This window comes from Sciurus carolinensis, chromosome 6 (genome assembly GCF_902686445.1).
Source record: "Sciurus carolinensis chromosome 6, mSciCar1.2, whole genome shotgun sequence".
Taxonomy (NCBI): Eukaryota; Metazoa; Chordata; class Mammalia; order Rodentia; family Sciuridae; genus Sciurus; species Sciurus carolinensis.
In genome coordinates this window covers 27,282,619-27,304,603 of record NC_062218.1, presented here as the reverse complement: position 1 = coordinate 27,304,603, position 21,985 = coordinate 27,282,619, and the positions used below count along the sequence as shown (strand labels likewise).

Below are 21,985 nucleotides of genomic sequence, written 5' to 3'. Positions count from 1 at the left end.
ATGACAATCAGGAGAGATTACCACATAAAGATTGAGGGACACACTAAGCTTCATGAGAAGCTGAAACACATTAAGTCAGATGTCTACAGACATCATTTCTAAATTATCACTCAAATTAATTAAATTATTCAATAAAATTATCAAAGTATTAGCAAAGGCTGAACTTCTCAATGATATCTGTACATTAGATATCTGTATCATGTATTTAGAACTCAAATGAAAAATGTCTTGAGTAAATATCTTCCTACTTGGAATGTGCAGACACACAATTTACTAATCTGGTCTTATTCGAGAAGTGGGGACTGAATTTTATTCTTCAAGATACAATCACAGAACAAGAGAATTAAACAATCTGAGTGTTCCTGTAACAGAATTTGATGCTTTTATTCATCCTGAATTAAAACAATGATGAATCACACTCAAGTTCATGGGAATTGTAATAAAAGACTAAAACAAAGACTTATAAGATCAATGATATTAACATTGTTGATCAATGATATCAACACTGGGGATGCAGCTGAGTGGCAGAGTGTTTGCTCACCATGTGAGGCCATGGGTTCAATCCCTAGCACTGAAAAAACAAAAAACAAAAAAACAAAAAAAACTCCCCCCAAAGCAAATCTTTAAAACTTCAAAACACAACTTTTAATTTCTTTAAATACACAAAATAATTTACTCATAAACGTTATGCCTATAATTTAAAAATAAATAAAGAGTACAATTTTGCAATTCTGATTTTACAAGAACATAAACCTTTTTGGGGTATGTTTTATCAAAATGGAAAGCTAATAAGTAAAGTCAACACAAGCATTCAAACCACCAGACTTTGGAAATCAACTTAGTGGTAAGAAAAATTCACTGGAAATGAGAATCAGTGGAAAAATGGGGTCTGGTGCCATCTACTGAGTGACAATGGTAATGTGTCCTTGAGTATTAGCCCCCATATTAGGTAACACTATGATTTAGTTACACGCAACTCTACAGTTGTGGATGAGTGCTGTTTTCTTTTGTCTTTACATGTCATCTTACCCTTTAAAGGAAGAGAAATTAAACAGCTAGTTAAAATGATTACTGAATAAAAGGCATATTGAAGAGCAGAATGCTCTGGCAAATTGGGAAAATAAGAATTTCCATGATTAAGAGTGTCTCTGGAAGGGTTATCTTACTTATTTTTAGTTGCTAGGCAGGAACTCATAGGGGTAAACACCTGGTTTGTACTGGGAGGGGGTGAGACACATCCCTTCAAGCTGGGTTTCTGTTGTTGTTATTGTTTCAGATAAATCTTCCCAGAAAAAGAGGCAAGAAACCACTTTAAACTAGCCCAAATCACCCAGTTATTATTCAGGGTGACTTAAGAGTGGAACTTGCTCATTATGTCATGATAATGCTAAATTCTCCACCTTGGAGCCACTCCCATCCATCATTTTTAAACATGGGATGTGCGTAGAGGCTGACCTCCAAATGCATGCACAGGAATGCGCTTGCCTCCACCTGTGATGACAAGCCCCTCCAGAAAGCACACACAGGCCTCACTCCAGAGCCACCCCTTCATTCCAGGAGAGGCGCTGAAGGGTTATGGAAAATAATATTCCTGTAAGATAATTCCCCAAGAAAATGGAGGGACGATGTGACTACAGAAGTGGGAAAGGAAATTGGCCAAACATTAAACCTCTCCCAGTGCATTCCTGATAACAATGGACCCTAAAGGAAAGGGGTGGACTCGGAATGCCAGGCCCTAAAACTTGGCCTTCCCAATGTGTCATATTAGTCCTGAAAAGACAATGGCAAGATTTGAATACTATCCCTCAGGGTCTGGCTTTAACCTGAACAACTAGCCCCTGGTGGTCAAACCAGCACGAGCAGGGTTCCAATGTTTACATCATCCTCATTGCACCCTATAAAACCAGAATCCCCTCTGTAACTGGCAGCCATTTTCTCATCTGGAAAGTGGACCCAAATGGCCCCCGAGTCTGCGAAGGAATAAAGGTTTCTCTGAATCTGTGGAGGTCTGCTTCCTGTCCTTTTGGTGCTTACAGGCGCTACTTTGGGATAGATCTCTAGTGCTCTCCCTAGCTATTGCAAATAGCAAGCATTTCTTGATTCTTTCATCTCCTGGTTGTGCTTATTGGCTTTGCACTTGTCAAGGAGTGAACCCATTTTGTTCATTTATATTATGAGAAGGCTGGTGGAAGACTGTATGTCCTTGGGTATTTATGGCCAGTCAGAATTAAAGATTTAATTTTTTCCCTACTTTTTACATAAAAATCTGGCTTATCCAAATATTTATCAACTCTTGACTGTCAATAAAATGGCACTTAAAGGTCATGATAACTGGTACCCACAATGACTATTTGGAAGGACAAACTCCCTGAAGGACTTTTCTGGTTAGCAAAACCAAAACTAAAATCAAAAACATACAAAAAAGTGAATTTTTCTTTGGTAAAGTTCACTTGACCAGGCCTTGCCCCCATCATTCTCAATACTGAGGACTGAACCCAGGAGTGCTCTACAACTGAACTATATCTTCGGCCCTTTTTACTTTTTAAATTTTGAGATGGGGTCTCACTAAGTTGCCAAAGTTGGCTTAGAACTTGTGATATTAATGCTTTAGCCTGTCAAGTTACTGGATTATAGGTGTGTACCACCACCTGGGGCATCAGACCTCTTTATTAAAAGTGATGGAAGCTGGGCTGGGAAATTCATGTCTGTAACCCCAGTGACCCAGGAGGCTGAGGCAAGAGGACTGCAAGTTCTAGGCCAGCCTCAGCAACTTAGTGAGACTCTGTCTCAAAATAAAAAATAAGAACGGCTGAGGATGTAGTTCTGGGTTCTAGTGAGTGCCCCTGAGTTTAATCTTCAGTACTGCAAAAAACCCAAAACCCAAAAATCAAAATCACAATGCTGAGAGCATTTTGTCTGGTCACAATCCCAAGAACAAGGCAGACTTCCTGTAACATTTTCATGGACTGGCAGGGGTTATTTTTTTTGGTACTAGCTTTTGCGAATGCTACTTTCTACAAAGTCAGGGTATCCATACTCAGAGCATGCCTAAGATGTTTGTGATTGTTGTTTCTTTCATAATATTGTTCATAACCTGCTAATTTGCTTCTCATTTACCTCTTCCAAAGGGGCAGGGTCTTGTCTACTCTGTTCATTACCATATGTCCAGTACTTGATAATGTCTGGCACATGTAAGTGCTTAATAAATGTCAGTTGGTTGAATGAATACATAAATGTAAGAATGAATCTCATACAGATCAATTGCCCTAGGGGGGAAAGATGAAAAAAAAAACCCTCATAAATAAAGACAATAATGAAAACAAAGATAAGCAACCATTGGGATTTAGCAGACTTGATGTAACAAAACCACCCAAAAACCTGTCTTTGTTCAATTGATATTTGAAGAGTCAAAATATCTGAAAGTTAACATAAGAAGTGTTCTCTGGAAGACTCATTTACAAATAAGTGAATGAAAACTCTGTTACTGTACCAAGATGTAACAGGAGCCTAGTGCTTTATATGTTTCACGATGAAGAATATTCTGCTGAATACACGAGGTGAGTGTCTAGAGTACCATAAAGGGAGCGCAGCACACTGAGGATCTTTTCTTGAATGGTGTCAACTTGTTCAGAAGGACAGTAATCATCCAGACTTGACCTGGAATCGAGAATGAAAAAGAGGAAAAATATATAATCAAATAGGATAAAAACATACTGTGAAGAGAGGAAAAGCCTGCATGTGTTGATTTCAATATAAAATAGAAATGTAGGTATATTCAATTCATAGTTGAATAATAGTTGAAAGCTAATAAATATTTACCCTGTCAGGCACTTTACATTAATTATGTCCCGTATTTTCTCAGCAATTCAATAAAATAGGTACAATTATCTCCCTATAAAAGAATCTAAAACAAAGAAGGATTAACCTGTGCAAGGTCACACATATAGTAACTAAGTGCTAGTGACAGGTGTGATATCATGCCATGTGATCCTAAGTGCTTAATCACTACTACTCTTTCCTGAAGGGAGATGTTGCTGGGGAATACAGGGACTGACTATCTTAATAACTGGGCATCTTTCTTATTTTTATTATGTATACACTAGGGTTGGAAATGAGTAGGGTGGAGGATTTCCAGTTGATGAAAGGGTTCTGCTTCTAAAAACAATTTGTTAATCACACAAGTATAAAGGATCCATAGCTTGGTCCAAAATGAAATGCCAGAATGTGATGACGTTAGGATTAATTTCCTATGCGGTATGAAGGAGAATGGAGCAAAGTGGGGTGGGGCAGCAATTTGTATTTTAGAATCTTTTTAGAATTCCCTTAAGACAACTTGAGTTGCACTAAGCAGTTACAATGTTACTGTCAATTACAGTACGAAGGTGTGAACTGATTTGATCAGCATCAGCATCTCTTGGTTCTGGACTGGGGCAAGGAAAACCATTTGGAGTATGAATCGAGAAGAGTGGCATAGAAATCCTTTTGGAAGGAACTGGAATTAGCAGCTTACTTCTTTGCATTTATTATTATAGATTTAAGATATAATATTAAAGAAATAATCTACAAGACCTCTAACAAATTCATTTCATTCTCTGGTGACCAGGTTAATTTTGAGGCTTGATGTAAATATTTAATACAATAAATAAATGATAAAGAACAAGTTAAATTATTAAATACTAAGACACACATATGGATAAAGACCTGCTTAAAAGTATCATATGTAAAAGCTAAATTCCTAAGCTTTAATACAGGTATTCCATGACTTTCCAAAAAAAATTTTTTTGGCTGGGATTATGGCTTAATGGTGAGTGCTTGTCCAGCATGCATGAAGTCCTCAATCCCTGGCACGGTGGTGGTGGCGATTTGTGAAGTATTTTAAACACCACTACAATGGTACTTCATGGGAGCTACCCCCAAGAGGGGGTTTTGGAAATCTGTAGGTAAATTTTTGATTGACACAGTGACTGGGGGAAGATTATTGACATTCAAGAGACTACAGGAAGAGGGCTGAGCTGTTGGAATGCTTTCAACATGCAGGACAGTCCTGCAATATGAAAAACTGACCTATGTCCTGCATACTTTTCCAAATTCATGGAACATTCCCACACGTGAGAAACCAATTTTTAATTTTTTGAGCCTAGAACTTAAAATTTGTATTTCTAAAAGTGGATTAGATATTAACTAATTTTCGATTGCAACTACTCTGAGAATTGAGGAAAGACTGGACTTTAAAATTTAGATCTTTACAAAGAACTTAATAATTAGAACAATCATGTCATCATGGCATTGCTGTTGGTAGTATTTGACTACAACACATGGATATCTATTTGCATTTGTAATTGCTATACTAGTGATGCTTAAAGATGTGAGTCTAGTATAGTGATATCATAGGCTCTGGGGAGAGTCTGTTCCCTGGCCTTTTCTAGCTTCCAGAAGCTGCCTGCATTTTACAGCTTGTGGCCCCATTCTCTACCTTCAAAGGCACAGTATAGCACTTTCCAAGCTTTCTCTCTTTCTGATTCTGATCTTTCAGCCTCCCTTTTATTATGGCCCTTGTGATAGTACTAGCCCACGCACATAAAGTCTTCATCTCAAAATTCTTGAGTCAATCACACTGCAAATTCCCTTTTGCCACACAGCAGCATATTCACAGTTCCAGAGATCAGGATGTGCATGTCTTTGGTGGGCCATTATTCACTTATCACACTTACCTTGCAATTGTCACAAGGGTAGGTTTTGGTAAATTTTTCAGTAAATAATATACAGACTGAATAAGATACTCAATTTCTTGTTCTGTGCTGATATGGTGAGGAAGTTCTGAATAGTCACAGGTTAGACCAGCTTGATGAACCTGAAAATAAGACAATTAAATTGCACTGTAAAACTGTTGATCTTAAAAGATTCTTTGATTATTAATGGCCCCAATGACACCTCTTCTAATTTTTAAACATTTTTATGTATTGGGATTGTTTTCCTTAAATTCTAATCCACATTAAGTTATTGCTTTCTGAAGTTTTGGTAGAACTGGTCTTACAATGGTCTGGGCAAGTGCTATTTTTAGGAATAATTCTTTACTTTTTCATTTTATGATTGTCAGTTTACTTAGTCTCTCCTCTTTGAGTGGATTTTGGTAGTACATATTTTCTAGCAAATTATATATTTTATTTAGATTTTAAAAGTTGATATAAAACTATATATAATATTCACACTCCACTTTTTATATTATTTCATTTACTTTTTAAATACAGGCATCTTGTATTACATTCAAAGCTTTGATACAATAGAACATTTTTCTCCTACTTTAACATATTGTTTTCTTATATATCCTTTATATGTATAACCACACAATACTAGTATCTATCTATCTATTTTTTTTTGGGGGGGGGTATTGAATCCAGGGGTGCTCTGCTACTGAGCTGTTACATTCCCCCGTGCCCTCCTGTTTTGGGTACTGGCTTGAACCCAGGGTCTTATGCATGCTAAGCAAGCACTCTACCACTGAGCTATATTCCCAACCCTTTTTATTTTTTATTTTGAGACAGGTTCTCTCTAAGTTGCAGAGGTTAGCTTTGAACTTTGCAATCCTCCCATTTCAACCTCCCAAGTAGCTGAGATTACAGGTGTGTGTCACTGCACCTGGTTAGATGTGTTCTAAATGTAAATAAATGGTGTTCCAGTCTTATTTACAAAAGTAAATGTCTGAAAGCCAGAAGATGCTTACGGGCTGTCTTTTTTCAACTTCAGCTTTGAAGTTTTGAAAACTGGAACTCAAATATATCATATATAACTTTGCTTAGAGTACATAAGTATAAAACACAGAACAATATTCCACTCTATTTTATTGGTGGCTTTGGATATGCACCAAAGATATAGTTGGCAGTGATCACTGAATGTAGTAAAATAATAGATTCTGCAGGTTCTTTTCCACTAAAGTGATCAGAGTTCTCACACTACAGCTTTAAGCACATCATACATGATTACATAATCTGTGACTGAGTCCCTGTCACCTCTTTTTCCCCAAGCACCACACAAAATTCCTCAATAACAAAAATTAAGATGCAATGTAAAGATTAAAGCACACTTGCTTGAAGACATGTTAGATAATATAACGGGAGCTCAAAAGCATTTTCAAACTCTAAGTGTATTTCTTTTTAACCAAAAAGAATGTTTTTTAACAAAAAAACAGTGTTTTAGTTCAAGGTTAACCAAAATATTCTTTTGGTGAAATATATATATATATATTTATAAAAATATATAAAAATTATATTTATATTATTATATATATAAAATAATAATATATATATATATATATTTATAAATTGAGCATTAAGCCAATACTTAAATGTCAGTTCAAAAAAGCCGATTGTGGGCTGGGGAGATAGCTCAGCTGGTAGAGTGCTTGCCTCACAAGCACAAGGCCCTGAGTTCGATCCCCAGTACCGCAAAAAAAAAAAAAAAAAAAAAAAAAAAAGCCGATTGTATTCTATAACCAAAGAAAACATTCAACACTTCTTACTGAAGAGAAGAACCAGACTAAGGCAGAAGACATGGATGTCTTAAATGGATAGCATAAATTTGAGAAAAGTCACTTGAACTTTTTAAGCCCCAGTTTTCTCTACCGGCAGTACTGCATTAAATGAGAGAATATATTCTTCAAAGACTAAAATGATATAAAAGTAGAAGAATTATGATTAAAAGTATCTTTGGTCATAGCATTCAGATCACTGTTGACAAAAAAGAAAGAGCTAACACATTTAAAATGTATTAGCCACAGCTCTTTCACCTTTTCTTGGTTTTTAAAATACAAGAAATTTTTTCAAAGAGGAAAAGAAAAGCCAAAAGAAGTATAAATAGGAATTAATAAGGAATGAACTTTAGAAATTATAGATTTATTATTGTCTGGTGAATATCAACAAAATAATAATAATAAAAGTACATAGTTGTTTGGCTTCATACAAAAAATTTGGAAAACAATTTTTTTTTGGTAGTTGTAGATGGACAGCATGTCTTTATTTTATTATTTTTATGTAGTGCTAAGGATTGAACCCAGTGTCTCACACATGTGAGACAGGTGCTCTGCCACTAAGCAACAGCCCAGCCCCAAGAATGTTTTTCTTAGAAAATTTTTTCAGTATTCTGACTTCTAAAACGCAGTATTTTAGAAGCACTTATTTCTTAATTCATTCAGACTTCAGAAAAACAAATAAAAATGAATCACTTCAACAAAAATCAAATTTTTCTTCCCAGAAAACTGCTTTTATAAGAGTTCAACTTTATGTTTGAATATAAAATACTTACCATTTCATAATCTGGCACTTCCATCCGTTTTTTCAAACTCTGTACAAGTGGAACTAGTGATTCCATTCTGAAAAAAAGCCATCCCACTCAATTAAATACCACAACCACCTCTACACTAAAACTACAGTAGCAAATGATACATTACACTTAATATGTACCATGAATAATATGCTTCATATGATGCTTGGGAAGATAAAAACTGCTCAAGTCTCACCTTAAAATACCAAGAAATAAATGTTCTTTATTATTTCATTCACCTTTCCTGATCTCTTCCCCAGCCCCTCTGCCCCACCACCTCCCCCACAAATCCAACCAGTCTAAACTCATGCTGTTGCTGTACTGTTGAGTTTTTAACTCTGACTTGGAACTTCTGGCAGATGCTGAAGAGCTACCTGGCCATGCTCAGCAACAGAGTGGGTTTCAGTGGAAGGTCTATGGCTACATTTAGGACTCCAAGGCTTCCGGGCTATTTTTGTTTTTGCTGGTGCAGTTTTAAACTTGGCTTGAGACTTCATGGAATTACAAAATAGTGGGTACTTTCCAGTATTTTTAAGACTCACGTGACTTATTTATTTTCTTCTTCCATCATTATTTCAAAAAAGAGGGTATCATTTTTAGAACTAATTCCCTATTCTGAAGAGAAAAAATATTAACTGATGTTCAAGTGCCCTGATCAATATTTACTACTGTGATGAAACTATTAAGCATTATTCTTCTGTACCAATTCTTTAATGACAATAACTATATCTTTGATTAAAAAAAATTTTTTTTTAGTTGCAGATGGACACAATACTCTTATTTTATTTGTTATTTTTATGTGATGCTGAGGATCGAACACAGTGCCTCACATTTGCCAAATGAGCACACTACCACTGAGTCACAACCCCAGCACTTTATGAATATTTTTAAGTAGGAATTACAATGAATATTTTTGAATAGGCAATACATGTACATAGCAAAAGAAGGTATTACTTGGTCATATACTTCATCTTTTAGCCATGATTTCTCTCTTCAGAGGGAACCACTGTCCCAGTTTCTGCATTCTTCTAGGCAGCTGATAAATTACTTTCAATAACCATCATGACAAATTTGGTGGCTGCTTGTGTTCTGACTTAAAGTATGATGACTCTAATTTCTCATGTTATGTAGCTATCTTACAGCTGATTACTTCTATTTATACTATAAAGAACAATCTTACAACTTGTGGGAGATTGTTTTAAAATAAACAAATTCTGATCTTCCTACGTATATGAGGATAAAAATTTGCCTATGGTTTTAGTCTTCTGGTTCTTTGAGTTTACATGACTTAAAGAATTATAAAGAAAAGCAACTATAATATCTATGTAATATACTTTCATACCAGGTTTAATACTAAAGGCTTTCATTCTGAAAGCCTTTCTCCCCCTCTATATTTTCAAAGTAACATTAACAATGAAAGAATCAGCCATATAAATGACCTGATGAAGAATCAGCCTTCAAATCCTGCTCTTAATGAAGAGTGAAAATAAATTCCTTTAGTCATAGTTACGCTATTCTTTTTAACTGAAACACAATAGTTAAACATATTAATGTAGTACTTCAATATATGTAAATAGTATACAATAATCAAGTCAGGGTAATTGGCATATTATTATCTCAAACATTTATCATTTCTTTCTTGGGTTATTCTTTTTTTTTTTTTGGGCTACTGGAGTTTGAACCTAGGGGTTCTTAACCACTGAGCCACATTCCCAGTCCTTTTTAAAAAAAAAAAAAATTTTTTTAAGCCTTGTTCATGTTTTTTAATATTTAGGAATTATCAACTTATACACAATTGATAGCTTCAGTCTTTTATTTTATTTTTTTTTTACAATTTCATTTGTCTTTATTTTAAATTATTCTTTTCTTTTTACAGACTGCATTTTGATTCATTGTACACAAATGGGATACATCTTTTCGTCCCTACGGTTGTGCACGATTTATTACACATCATACATAAATGGAGTATAACTTCTCATGCTCTGGTTGTACATGATGTAGAGTTACGCAAGTCATGTAATCATATATGCACATAGGGTAATAATGTCCAATTCATTCTATGCTCCTTCCTACCCTCTTGCCCCTCCCCTCCCTTCAGTCTAATTTTTTTTTTTTTTTGCAGTACGGGTGATCGAACCCAGGGCCTTGTGCTTGCAAGGCGAGCGCACTCTACCAAATGAGCTATCTTCCCAGCCCATCTCTCCTTTATTATGAATTAGCATCTGCACATCAGAGAAAACATTTGGTCTTTGGTTCTTTGGGATTGGCTTATTTCACTTAGCATGGCATTCTCCAGCTTCATTCATTTACTAGCAAATGCCATAATTTTATTCTTCTTTTAAGGCTGAGTAATATTCCATTGTGTATATATATCACAATTTCTTTATTCATTCATCTGCTTAAGGGCACCTAGGTTGGTTCCATAATTTAGCTATTGTGAATTGAGCTGCTAAGAACATTGATGTGGCTGTGGCACTGTAGTATGTTGACTTCATTCAAGTCTTTTGGGTATAAACCTAGGAGTGGGATAATGGGGTCAAATGGTAGTTCCATTCCAAGTTTTCTGAGGACTCTTCATACTGCTTTCCATAGTGGTTGCACCAATTTGCAGTCCCATCAGCAATGTATGAGTATACCTTTTTCCCCACATCCTCGCCAAAATTTATTGTTGTTTGTATTCTTGATAATTGCCATTCTGTCCCCTATTCTTTTTTATTTTTTATTTTGAGACAGGGTCTCACTAAGTTGCTTAGGGTGTCTTTAAGTTGCTAAGGCTGGCTTTGAACTTGAAATTCTCCGACCTCAGTCTTCTGAGGTGCTGAGATTACAGGTGTGCACCATCACATCTGGCTTGTTGGGTTATTCTTAAAAGAAGCCAAGTTTTCTTACTGAAATTTACTTGTCAAGTAATTTACTTCTCTGTTGATAGATAAATTTTCTTTTCTTATTCTGCTTAGAACAGGGATTGCCCATCTTTAATTCTCCAAAAGACCTAGTATAATACTTTACACTTAGGGGCTGCTAATGTACAATAACAAAAAGATGCCCACTTAAGATATAACTCAGGGCAACTTACTGAACTCTGTGCCTTGGTTTCTTCATATATTAAATGAACATAATAAAAATAAATCCTATATTGTTGTAAGGAAAAAATTACATAATGCAAAAGAAATCCTTAGATATAGAGCACATAAAACATTTAATAAATGCTAACTATTAGTAGTAAATCTGTGTAGAAATTTAAAACTAATTTTTTTTTTTCTTTAAAATTTGCAGTTCTGGGGATCAAACCCAGGGCCTCACACATGCTAGGCAAGTGCTCTACTGCAGAGTTGTATCTTCAGTCCTAATACTAATTTTTAAAAAAGCAAAGTATCTAATCTATTTAGACATATATTTAGGACTGAAAATTGGCAAATTTGAGGGAAAAAAAATTTTGGGAGTCTTACCCAGGATTTGAAGCCCATTTCTGTACAGTTTCTTCATCATCACCATCACACAAATCAGCAAAAGTTGCTTCTAAATCTTCTAATTGATGAATTCGAGAATCAACAATATCTACTAAATCTTCCTATAAATACATTGAAAAGCTAAGATTATGTTGTTATTTTCTCAATAAACAAGTAAAATCTTATAATGAAAATCTCAGTTTAAATGGTCAATACATGATTTCCAAGTATTAACCATGGGTTTTATCAATAAAGACACACATACACACACACAAAGAATTTGCATAGTACTTTGATATCATTCTAAGAAGTTACAAGATATTATGATATATGTGAAAAAGATAAAACCCAGAAGAAACAAATGGTAAATACCTCAGTTAGGTTGCTACCAGGCTTTTTAAACTGGTACAACTCTTGTAAGATTTTGTATTCTTCCTGAAAAACAAAACCAAAATATCTAGGTTAATTTTTTCAACAATATACTTTAAGCAAACAACAGTCTGTGACACAAAGAGAACATCTTAAGTTAATTATTCAAAGGTTTGGGAGAATCAGGGAAAATATGTATTTAAGATTGCAGTTGTAAATATAATTTCTTTAGGGCAACTCTACCCAGATGGGCATGACAATAATGTAGAAAAACTATCTATGGGAAAAGAACAGGTGGCTACTGGCTCATTACAACATTTTTAATAACCATTATACCAACGGATGTACTCAAGGATCTAAATTGATTTTAGCTTTTATTATCAGTGATATATATGTCTTTAATAATCACAACAAACCCGCCAAGTCCCCTGTGCAGATTTCTCAAGCAACAGAAGAAAATTCTTAGTATAAAGGCAATAGTAGAGCAGAATGGCCAGATAAAGAACCTGTTAGGAGGCTCTATCCCGAAAGATGCCTATTAAACACTGTAGGAGAATATCCTCCCCTTGTTTAGTACAACTAGACAGTCTGTTATATAGATGGATGTATTTTATCCCAATAATTCTACTTAAAACTACTGCCAGGAAGAAGTTATAACCAAGAGCTAAAATTATTAAGCACAGTGTTGTGGTACTATCCTCTGTGCTTTACTGATAGAACAATTCCAAGAGTTGGTTCTGACTGTTATTTATTCATTCATTTGCAATGTTGGGGATAGAACACAGCACCAAGCACTCTACTACTGAGCTACACCAACCTGCTGGTATGATTATTATTTCTACTTTATACTTGAAGAAAACACAGGTCAGAAAGGTTAAGTGCCTTTCTCAAGATCACAGCGTCAGTAAGCATAGATGTAACAAAAACACTCTATTCTCTTCATAATACTAAAAATAATAGCTATTAAATTGTAAAGTATTTAATAGAAGTTGAGTATCCTTTGTCTAAAATGCTTGAAACCAGAAGTATTTCAGATTTTTAGAATATCTGCATAGACTTTACTGGTGCACTTCATCATGATGTTTAAAAAGTTTCAGATTTTGCAGCACTGTAGGCTTTGGATTTTCAGAGTATGAATGCTCGATCTGTATATAATTTTAAGAGGTTACAAAAACAAACACCTAAAATAAGACAGAACATATAACAGAGAATGTGTCCTCCAAAACCTAAAATAACACTATATGACTGTTTGCAGAAGCTTAGTATCCCTAATCTTAAGAGAAATGTCACAAAATTTCAAGATCTATGGTATAAAGACACCATATTTAGAGCTGGGCATGGTGGAGCGTGCCTATAATCCCAGTGATGTAGGAGGCTGAGGCAGGAAGATCACAAGTTTGGGGCTTGCCTGGGCAACTCAGTAAGACCCTATGTCAAAATAAAAATAATTTAAAAGAGCTGGGGTGTAGCCTGGTGGTAGAGTGCCTCTGGAATAAATCCTCAGTACTAAAAAAACAAAAACAAACACACACACACACACAAACACACACACAATATGATATTTACCTGAGTGAACATTTCTTTGAAGGGATTCTTGACAGAAAAAAAATCTAAGTCAATATCTAAAACAAATGCATCCCCCTTCTCCAAGATTTCCAGAATTTCCTTAGTGCTGGCTGTAGTGTGGCATTGCTGACTTTCAGAACATGAACATGATGGCTCCTGGCAAGCTTGGTCACTTCTGTGTGTCATGGTGTCCTTTGTCAGTCCTTCTGAATCCAAGTTACGGTTAGCAGAGGCAGTGTTTCCTGCATCTTCCAGTGTTAGCTTGGGCTTCTTTGCAGAAGACACTGCAGCATTTTCTTCTGGACTGCTACAGAGTTTACAAGGTTTCACCAAAATCACATCCAATTGTAATGGTTTTTGGTTCTCCAGCTGGTCCTCAGGTACATAAAGACCATCACTTAGGAAGTAATAATCTGTACTTGTAACCCTGGATCAGAGGAAAAAACTATTTTAAAGAAGAATGGACAAATTAGCAGTGTTGCAGTATGGCATTGCAGAAATACAAGGAAAGACATATTTGACAAACGCTGAGAGCTGCCTTTACCATCTGTATTCCTGTTCTTCTGCAGAAACAGCACTATCCACATTCTTAGCTGGGCACACAATTGTCCAAAGTAAAGACTACACTTCATATCTGTTTTTCCGCTAGATGTGGCTATTTGTGTAAATATTGTCGTTGTGAATGGAAGAAAAATATACAGTGCCTTACTCCCCCGCTCCTTGCTGATTGACAACACGAACACAGAGTATGTTGGACTCTGAGGATTCTGGAGATGGCTGAACATAAAGACAGAAGGAACAGTCCTGGAATGTGTGTGCTGAACTCTAACATCAGAAAGAGATAAACTCTCTTATTTAAGCCCATCTACTTTGGTTTCTCCCACGTCGGCTGCATCTTTATCTGAAAAATTTGCTTAAGAGAAAATAACTGGAAATAATTTCTCTTAATAAAAGTATCCTCTGACATATTTCAAAGCTTCATTAGATTCTATACAACCACAGAATTTTCAAAATGAAAAGGAACTTAAAAAATACAGGTACACTTGTAGAATGTATTTCTAAGGTTGAAAATTTTTCTCTTTTCCTTTCTAAGAGACAAGTGTCATTTAGTCATTGCCCAGTCTAGCCCCCAACTCCTGGGCTCAACTGACTTTCCTGCCTAAACTCCTGAGTAGCTGGGACTATAGGCTAGTACCACTGTGCCCAGCTGGATTTCTGATTCTAGGCACGTCAGCATGTTCTATTTTTCAACTACGTTATACCTTGGTAAGAACTTGGAATAGCAGAGTCAAATACTTCTTCCAGAGGCATACCTTAAAAAACTAAAATAACAGTAACTTCCCACCTGCCCATAACTAGCATATACATCTATAGATTTAAAGATAGTTTCCAAAAACAGATTAATAACACAATAAAACTAATGCCCAAACTTATTAAAAACTTTTTACTTATTATATCAACCTAAGAAAAACAAAGGCTGTATTCCCTAGGTTTAATTTATATTCTTTTTCATCATGGAAGTTTTGCTTTGTTCCTATTTATACAAACACACTCATAATTTCAGGTTGCTTGACAATACGTGTCTCTTCCATAATATTTTAAATTTTTGAGATTGGGAGTCTTGCTATAATCAGGTTGGTCTTAAACTCCTAGACTCAAGTGATTCTCCCATCTCAGCATCCTGAGTGCTGGGACTATAGGCAGGTGCCACCATGCTGTTCTCTCCCATAAATTTTTACTTACAGGATTAACTAAAATCATGAAATAATAAAAATAATTCAAATGTCATAATCACATATTAAGTTTCAAATATCTATATCACAGCATGCAAAATTATTGGATTTTGCAGGTTAAATTAGACCTATGCACTTACTGAATAAAACCCCTCTTTCACATAGGCCAGTATTACATACAATATTTAATATGTTGAGTCCTAATTATTTCTTTCAAATTGTATAATAAATACAACTTTCATATATCACAACAAAGTTATTGTGTAAATGATAAGAACATAAAGCTAAATCAGAAATAAAAAGAATAATTTTCAAAGAGAAAGACTATTTCATCTTCAGTGAATTACCATTTCATCCCATTATCCTTTAGCTTCTAGAATGTGGTTACACTACTTAAGTGTATTAAGAACCTACTGATATTTCTAAAGATATACAGAACATTAGTTAAATAATTACATGACAACAGATGCACATGTTACTCAAGTAGGAGGATGCTATAATTTAACTTAGACTAAGTAATTAACTAAAACTAATATTAATAACATTAAAACCTAAAATCTACTTATTTAGTCATTAGATTATTAAAAAAAAAAATCAAAGGAAGAAATTTTGCCATCTCATTTCCTGTTTGTTAAATTCAACACACAATAGTTGCATTGGAAGGAAATAGTAAAATGTACCACTGAATATATAAATCTATAGGGAAATTAAATGATTTGATGAACTTAAGTCATTGATGAAGGTCAAATTCCAGAAGATGAAGATCATTTTATTAAAATATCAATTTTAAAAACTCTTTTTGGAGGAACTGAGGCTTAATCTGACCCTATTTGGTTACAAGAATACTTAGGAGGTTATTGCAGAAATTCAAAATAAGAAAGAAACATGCAACCCTTTCATACTTATGAGTGAATTACCTGATTGTTGTGGTAGAAGTGTCTTTACCTACAAAAAAGTGGTGTTTGCCTTCTCTGATTTGCTGAGCCCATGTGGGATGAAGCCAGATTACATGAGAAAAATGGCCGGCATAAACTGCAGGCATAATCCAATTTTCGATACTTAATTCTCTGGAAAAGAAATAGGGAAAAAATATTAAAACTTAGGTTTTTTTTCCCCAAATGTCATATGATCCACAATATTTTAAGAGAGCAGTCTTCAGAGTATAGTTCCTTGGGAGGTTCCTGAGACCTTCTCAGAGAAATCACTAGGTCAAAACTATTTTCATAAAAATAATAGGTATAATTTCCCTTTCTGTGTTGACATTTACACTGCTGGTGCAAGCTTAGTGGTGGGTTGATGTCTTAAGATTAATCCAGGCAGTGGCACCAAACTCTACGTACACATTTTAAAAGTTTGTCAACACTTGTTCTAAATAAATGAAAAAGGCAAAAAGACAAAACAAAAGTAAAAACCATGAGTTTAACAAACTGTATTTCTCCTATTTTTTCCCCCCAGTGTTGGGGACTGAACTCAGGACTTTAAGCATACTAACCAAGAGTTCCACCACAAGGGTATACCGATGGGCCCCCTTATTTATCATCTACTGCAAGTTGTATTTCAAACACATAAAAGGTCAGCAACAAAAATCACATTACCCAAAGAGTGTTTCCTTATCAAACACAGTGTCTGCTGGCATATTCACAGGAATAAGGAGGTCTGGATGTGAGTCAAAATGTAAAAAACTTATATTACTGGCAGGAAGATGCTTTGAGCCTATGGCCCGGTATATAAAAGGTAGAACCTATGAAAGACAAATACACACATTCAGAAATGGGCACTGAAATCAAGAGCATACACTCGAAAACAGACTGAAAAACAATGTTAAACATAACTGCACGTTATTAAAAGCATACCACGTTACTAAAAAGTGAGAAAATAAAGTGCATTTATTGTAGATGGTTCAGATGATGATATCAGGCTTTATTTTGTTCCTACAAATTTACAACTTGCATCTCTACCTGCTTTCCTGCCCTCATCTCAAAACCAAGTGACAATGAAGAAAACATCAGAGGTAGGGCTAAGGAACAAACTGCTAGTTAATGCTGGTTCTAGTACTGACTGTGTTCAAGGTAACCTAAATCTCAATGTCTAGAAGGTTGAATTTGAAAGCAATGCTTAACCCACATGTTGGCCTTTATCTCAGGCCCTACACACAATACTGTTGAGGTTCCGTGAAATCTTTCTCTCCTTCAACTTTTTCCATCCGTAAATCATTTTTCCTTTTTTATTTTATTTTCTGCGGTGCTGGGGATATAACCCAGGGTCTCAGGTATGCTAGCAGGCAAACGCTCTACCCTCTGAGATATACTCTCAGCTTCTCTTTCTCACTTATATCCAAAAAAGCTCCATAGCCTGTTAATGACAATTTTTAACATTTCTTAGATCCATAAGTCTGTTGATTCCCAGAAGTCTAGATTAAGGCACCAATTTTCATAAAGGGGCACGGCCGTGAGACGAAAACACCTTTTATTATTGATAAATGCTGGGCGCTGTGGTAAAAATTTATGGACAAAACACGCACGAATACTCCTAACGTTCCTGTGCGTTCTACAATTACTGTCCCCATGTCACAGCGAGCAGGGCTGTGATGGAGATGCTTGGAGGCAGGTGCAAACCGGCGCCAATCGGGCCGAGGGCACGGGGCCCCGCAGAGTACCGGGGTTCGAAATCCGACTCGTCAGGGCTCTGGGAGATTCTGCCTCAGTGCCGCGTAGCCGCCCGCTCACCTCCTGATGATCCTCCACTACCCACACTGGGAGCTCGCGGTAGCACCGGAGGCGAGCGAGCTCTCCCGCAGAGTCACTCATATCTGCGCGTCCTTCTGTGTCCCGGAGGTTCCGAGGAACCCTGAGAGCACCTGCGAACGTCCAAGCTCCCCGCCACCCTCTCGCGACGGAAACGCGCGCTCACCCGGTTGCGCTTCCGGATTGGAGGATGCAGAGGGCGGGGTAACAGGCGCCGAGCGCCGGACGTGGTCGATTGGTTTAGACGTCCATCGCTCTGGTTGACGGGCCAATCACTGCGCACGGGGCTCTGCGGCGTGCCCATGAGTTTTCCCTCCCTTGGCCCAGCTTTCTCAGGTTTGCTTTATAATTCCCTTAGTTTCCTGTTCCGGAGGCGCGGGTGGCGCCACTGTCTTGGCTGCTGCACTATTAGCCTGGCTTTTCTCTGACGGCGACCTCGCGGCTCTTTGTAAGCGAACACGGCACCTTGCGGGTGGTGGAAGAGGGAGAGTGTTTCCGAGTGTTGGGATTTAAACCCGGATGGAGCCCGGGACTGGCGACGAAAGGCGCCTGAGAGTTGGGGTCAGGCAGTCTTTCTCCAGGTCTGCTGCTAAGGGAAAGAGAGCGACCCTAGGCCCGGATCCCATAGATAAATAGAATTGGAAAAGGATGTCTTTCATTCATTTGTGGTCCAGGACTGGGGCCCTCGGGGTTTCTGAAGGGGGATGAGACCTTGAGCCTAGGCTTGCCTGGCGCGGCTCACAGCCTGGCGGGAGATGCAAACGCGTATTCGTGCAGTTAAGGATCAGCTGCAGGTTCAGCCCGGGGTTCCGAATAAGAATGTAGTCACACTTTGTAACTCTTTTTGCATTGACGTTCCTGGACGTATTAATTGTTCAGAATGTCTCCCTCAGTTTCTTTGCTTCTGAACAGCAACCTAGGAGTAAGCAGATGCCAAAAAACATTTACTTTTCCAGATGCAGTAAATTCCTTGATTGAATTAAAACTTGCACCCAGAACACAGCCCAGCTGCCTATTTCATGGTCAGTAATTTAGATTTTCGACAATAGAAACATCCACAAGGGTTTGGTAGTCAATGTTGAGTTGTTATACACTGTACAGCAGGAGTGTTAATGACCTTAATTGTTGACCACTTCTAGCTTCAGCACACTCCTGTGTGTTCCCCAAGATCCTGTACATACCTCTTTGTTTAATACCTGATATATATATATATATTTTTTTTTTCTTTTTTTTTCTTTTTTTGTGACTCTGGGCAAATACAGTGTGAGTTCCACGAGTCCTGTAGGTTATATGTCTTATTCATCTTTGAGTTAATAGGGCCTGGGACAGTGCATGCATCAGTGAAAAGCTATGCTTTCTGCGTGGGTTTTGATGATGTGAATCTGCTGATACACATGGAAGAGATATGTACAGAAGTGACATAGATACCATTGATGATCATACCATTGATGAGAAAGTAAAATTTATTGAGCACTTACTGTGTGCAGGATGCTCTGCCAGGGAGTGTGAAGAATACAGAAATGACTGTGATTCAACTCATGTCATCAAGGAGCTAGTAATCTAGAGAAGGAGTTTGACTTGTGCACACATGACTATAACATGAGCCAGTCTCTGGTAAGTGCTGTAAAAGAAGTAAGTACAGACTAAGAACAATGGAAGTCTAGAGGGGACTTCCCAAAGGGAATCAGGAAAGGGTGATAGATTGAAATTCATGGGGCAGATTCACAGAGCAAGAAAATTTTAGAGAGAATGGGAGCAAAGAACAAATCAACTGGGAAAGTGTGGGGTAGTAGGGACTTCATGGGGAAGGTAATGGATTCTATTGATGTGTGGCCTGTGATGGGAGTTTTTCTTATTAAAAGCATTTTGTTGAAGTTCAGATATTTGAAAACCCATTTATGTTCACAGTGTTCTTCTATGGAAAGAGCAGAGAATGAAAATAATCATAACTAGTGTTAACATGATTATAGTTATATATGTATTTAAATGCTGGTCTCACTGATTTTTGTGTTTGATCTATGCCTTATTTTACAGTGGAGGAAACTTTTTTGTGTGGAGAGGGAGCAAGGAAATGTTTCTTGTCCCCAGTCTTTTAGCAAATTAAAGATGTTTTATGCCTATGTTTTAAATCTTCTTAGCTACTGGTAATTTTGAGACAGTAAAAAAAAAGAAATAAGGGGCTGGGACTGTAGCTCTGTGGTGCTCTTGCTTAACATGTGGGAGGCACTGAGTTCAATCCTCAGCACCATATAAAAATAAATAAAGGTATTGTATCCATCTACAACTAAAATTTTTTTTTAAAAAAGAAATAAGGACATCTTAAAATTTAGTTGGAAGCAAAGGGTTGTAGCATATACCTATAATCATAGCTAATGGCAGGAAGGTCCCAAGTTCAAGGCCAACCTGGATAATTTAGTGAGACCCTGTCTCAAAATAAAATAAAAAGAGCTAGGGACAGGGCACAATGGCGTAAACCTGTAATCCCAGCAGCTCGGGAGACTGAGGCAGGAAGATCGTGAGCTCAAAGCCAAGCCTCAGCAACTTAGTGAGTGAGACATTGTCTCTAAATAAAATATAAAAGTGGTTGGGAATGTGGCTCAGTAATTAAGTGAACATGGGTTCAATCTCAGGTACCCAAAATAAATACATAAATAAATAAATAAAAAGGAGCTAGGGATGTAGCTCAGTGGTAGAGCTTTGCCTAGTATGTGTGAGACCTTGGGATTGAGCCCCAATAATTCCTGCCAAAAAAAATTAATTTTTGTTGGAAACTTAAATGCAGTTTAACATGCCCTTAATTTTAATAGGCTAGGTGTGTTGGAGAATATGAAATCAGTGTTAAGATAGTTACAGAAATATTTTATAGCACTGGTGGTTTAGAAAACCTGATTATATATATTTTATTCCTTCTGTCCTTTAGAACTTATATTCTCTGTGGAAGATGTGACATATCCAGACAGTGCATCATGATGCAAGGCAATACGTGGTGAGTGGTAGGATAGGAGTGGCAGTGCTGAGGAGAACAGAGAGAGGACCGACAGGTTTTGGGACACACAGGGTGGAAGGGACTTAGTTAAATTGGAAGAGTGGAAAGTGTGCTCATTCTTAACAGTGGGTACAGAACAGCAGAGCTACACCAGAGCAGTTAACAGAACATCCTAGAGCCCTTCCCTGATGATGTGTGTGGTTCTGAGGTGAAGGTAGACAGTAAAGGTAGAATTATGTAATTAGTTGATGGATCATGATTACTGTAGGAACTGCCAAGAGGCAGCACTGTGTTGTGAGAGTAGGGAACCTAAGAAGACCTGCGGCAGTGATGGTGCTGTTTTAAAAGCCCAGCAAGGATGTTACTGAAGTAGTCAGACAAGAGACAAGGATGTGAAGTGGATTAATTCAGGAAGTATTTCTGAGCAAAAATGATAGGAAATTTTATTAAAAAAAATTTTATTAAGCTATAGTGGACACATAAATGATTAAAATTTTAACTAAAGGGTGAGAGAGGAAAAGTTGTCAGATGATTTCCTGGTATATTGGTTTTAGTGACCGGTAAATGGTATCATTTATTAAGATGGGAAACACTAAGAAAGGAGCATGTGTTGTGTGGAGGGGAAGATCATCATTCATTCCTTTAGGAAATGTTGAATTTGTGGCGAAGGACATTGAAGGAGAGAGGTCGAGTTGGCAGTTGGCAGCTTGGGTCTAGAGCTCTTTGGTGGCTAGAGAGGTAACTTTGGAAGTTACTGACAGGTGAGTGGTAACTGAAGCAACATAAGTGGTAGAATCACCTTGGAAAAGAGTGAGCAGAGTG

The 21,985-nt window shown here is 36.9% G+C and overlaps 2 protein-coding genes across 7 annotated transcripts in view; one reads left to right on the top strand and one right to left on the bottom strand.

Moving 5' to 3' along the window:
* Window positions 1-303: 303 nt before the first annotated feature.
* C6H5orf22 (chromosome 6 C5orf22 homolog) lies at window positions 304-18,318 on the bottom strand. Of its 2 annotated transcripts, none has more exons than XM_047556956.1 (9): window positions 18,160-18,318; window positions 17,029-17,174; window positions 16,351-16,500; window positions 13,701-14,127; window positions 12,138-12,200; window positions 11,766-11,887; window positions 8,299-8,365; window positions 5,712-5,851; window positions 304-3,657 (listed from the first exon to the last, which is right to left on the bottom strand). In XM_047556956.1, the coding sequence occupies exons 1-9, from the start codon at window positions 18,238-18,240 to the stop codon at window positions 3,525-3,527; spliced, it is 1,329 nt and encodes a 442-aa protein (XP_047412912.1). In that variant the 5' UTR covers window positions 18,241-18,318; the 3' UTR covers window positions 304-3,524. The 2 variants fall into 2 exon arrangements, with proteins under 2 accessions (XP_047412912.1, XP_047412913.1); XM_047556957.1 differs by having other exon boundaries at window positions 18,090-18,196.
* A 211-nt stretch (window positions 18,319-18,529) lies between these two features.
* Drosha (drosha ribonuclease III) overlaps window positions 18,530-21,985 on the top strand; it is a 119,479-nt gene continuing 116,023 nt past the window's right edge. For 3 of the 5 annotated variants that reach the window (XM_047555655.1, XM_047555651.1, XM_047555650.1), the window contains exons 1-3: window positions 18,530-18,625; window positions 19,665-19,791; window positions 21,098-21,163. In XM_047555655.1, coding sequence (XP_047411611.1) covers window positions 21,144-21,163 — 20 coding nt within the window. In that variant the 5' untranslated portion in view covers window positions 18,530-18,625; window positions 19,665-19,791; window positions 21,098-21,143. The remainder of the gene's footprint in view (window positions 18,626-19,664; window positions 19,792-21,097; window positions 21,164-21,985) is intronic. The other 2 variants (XM_047555653.1, XM_047555654.1) reach the window with 2 other exon arrangements.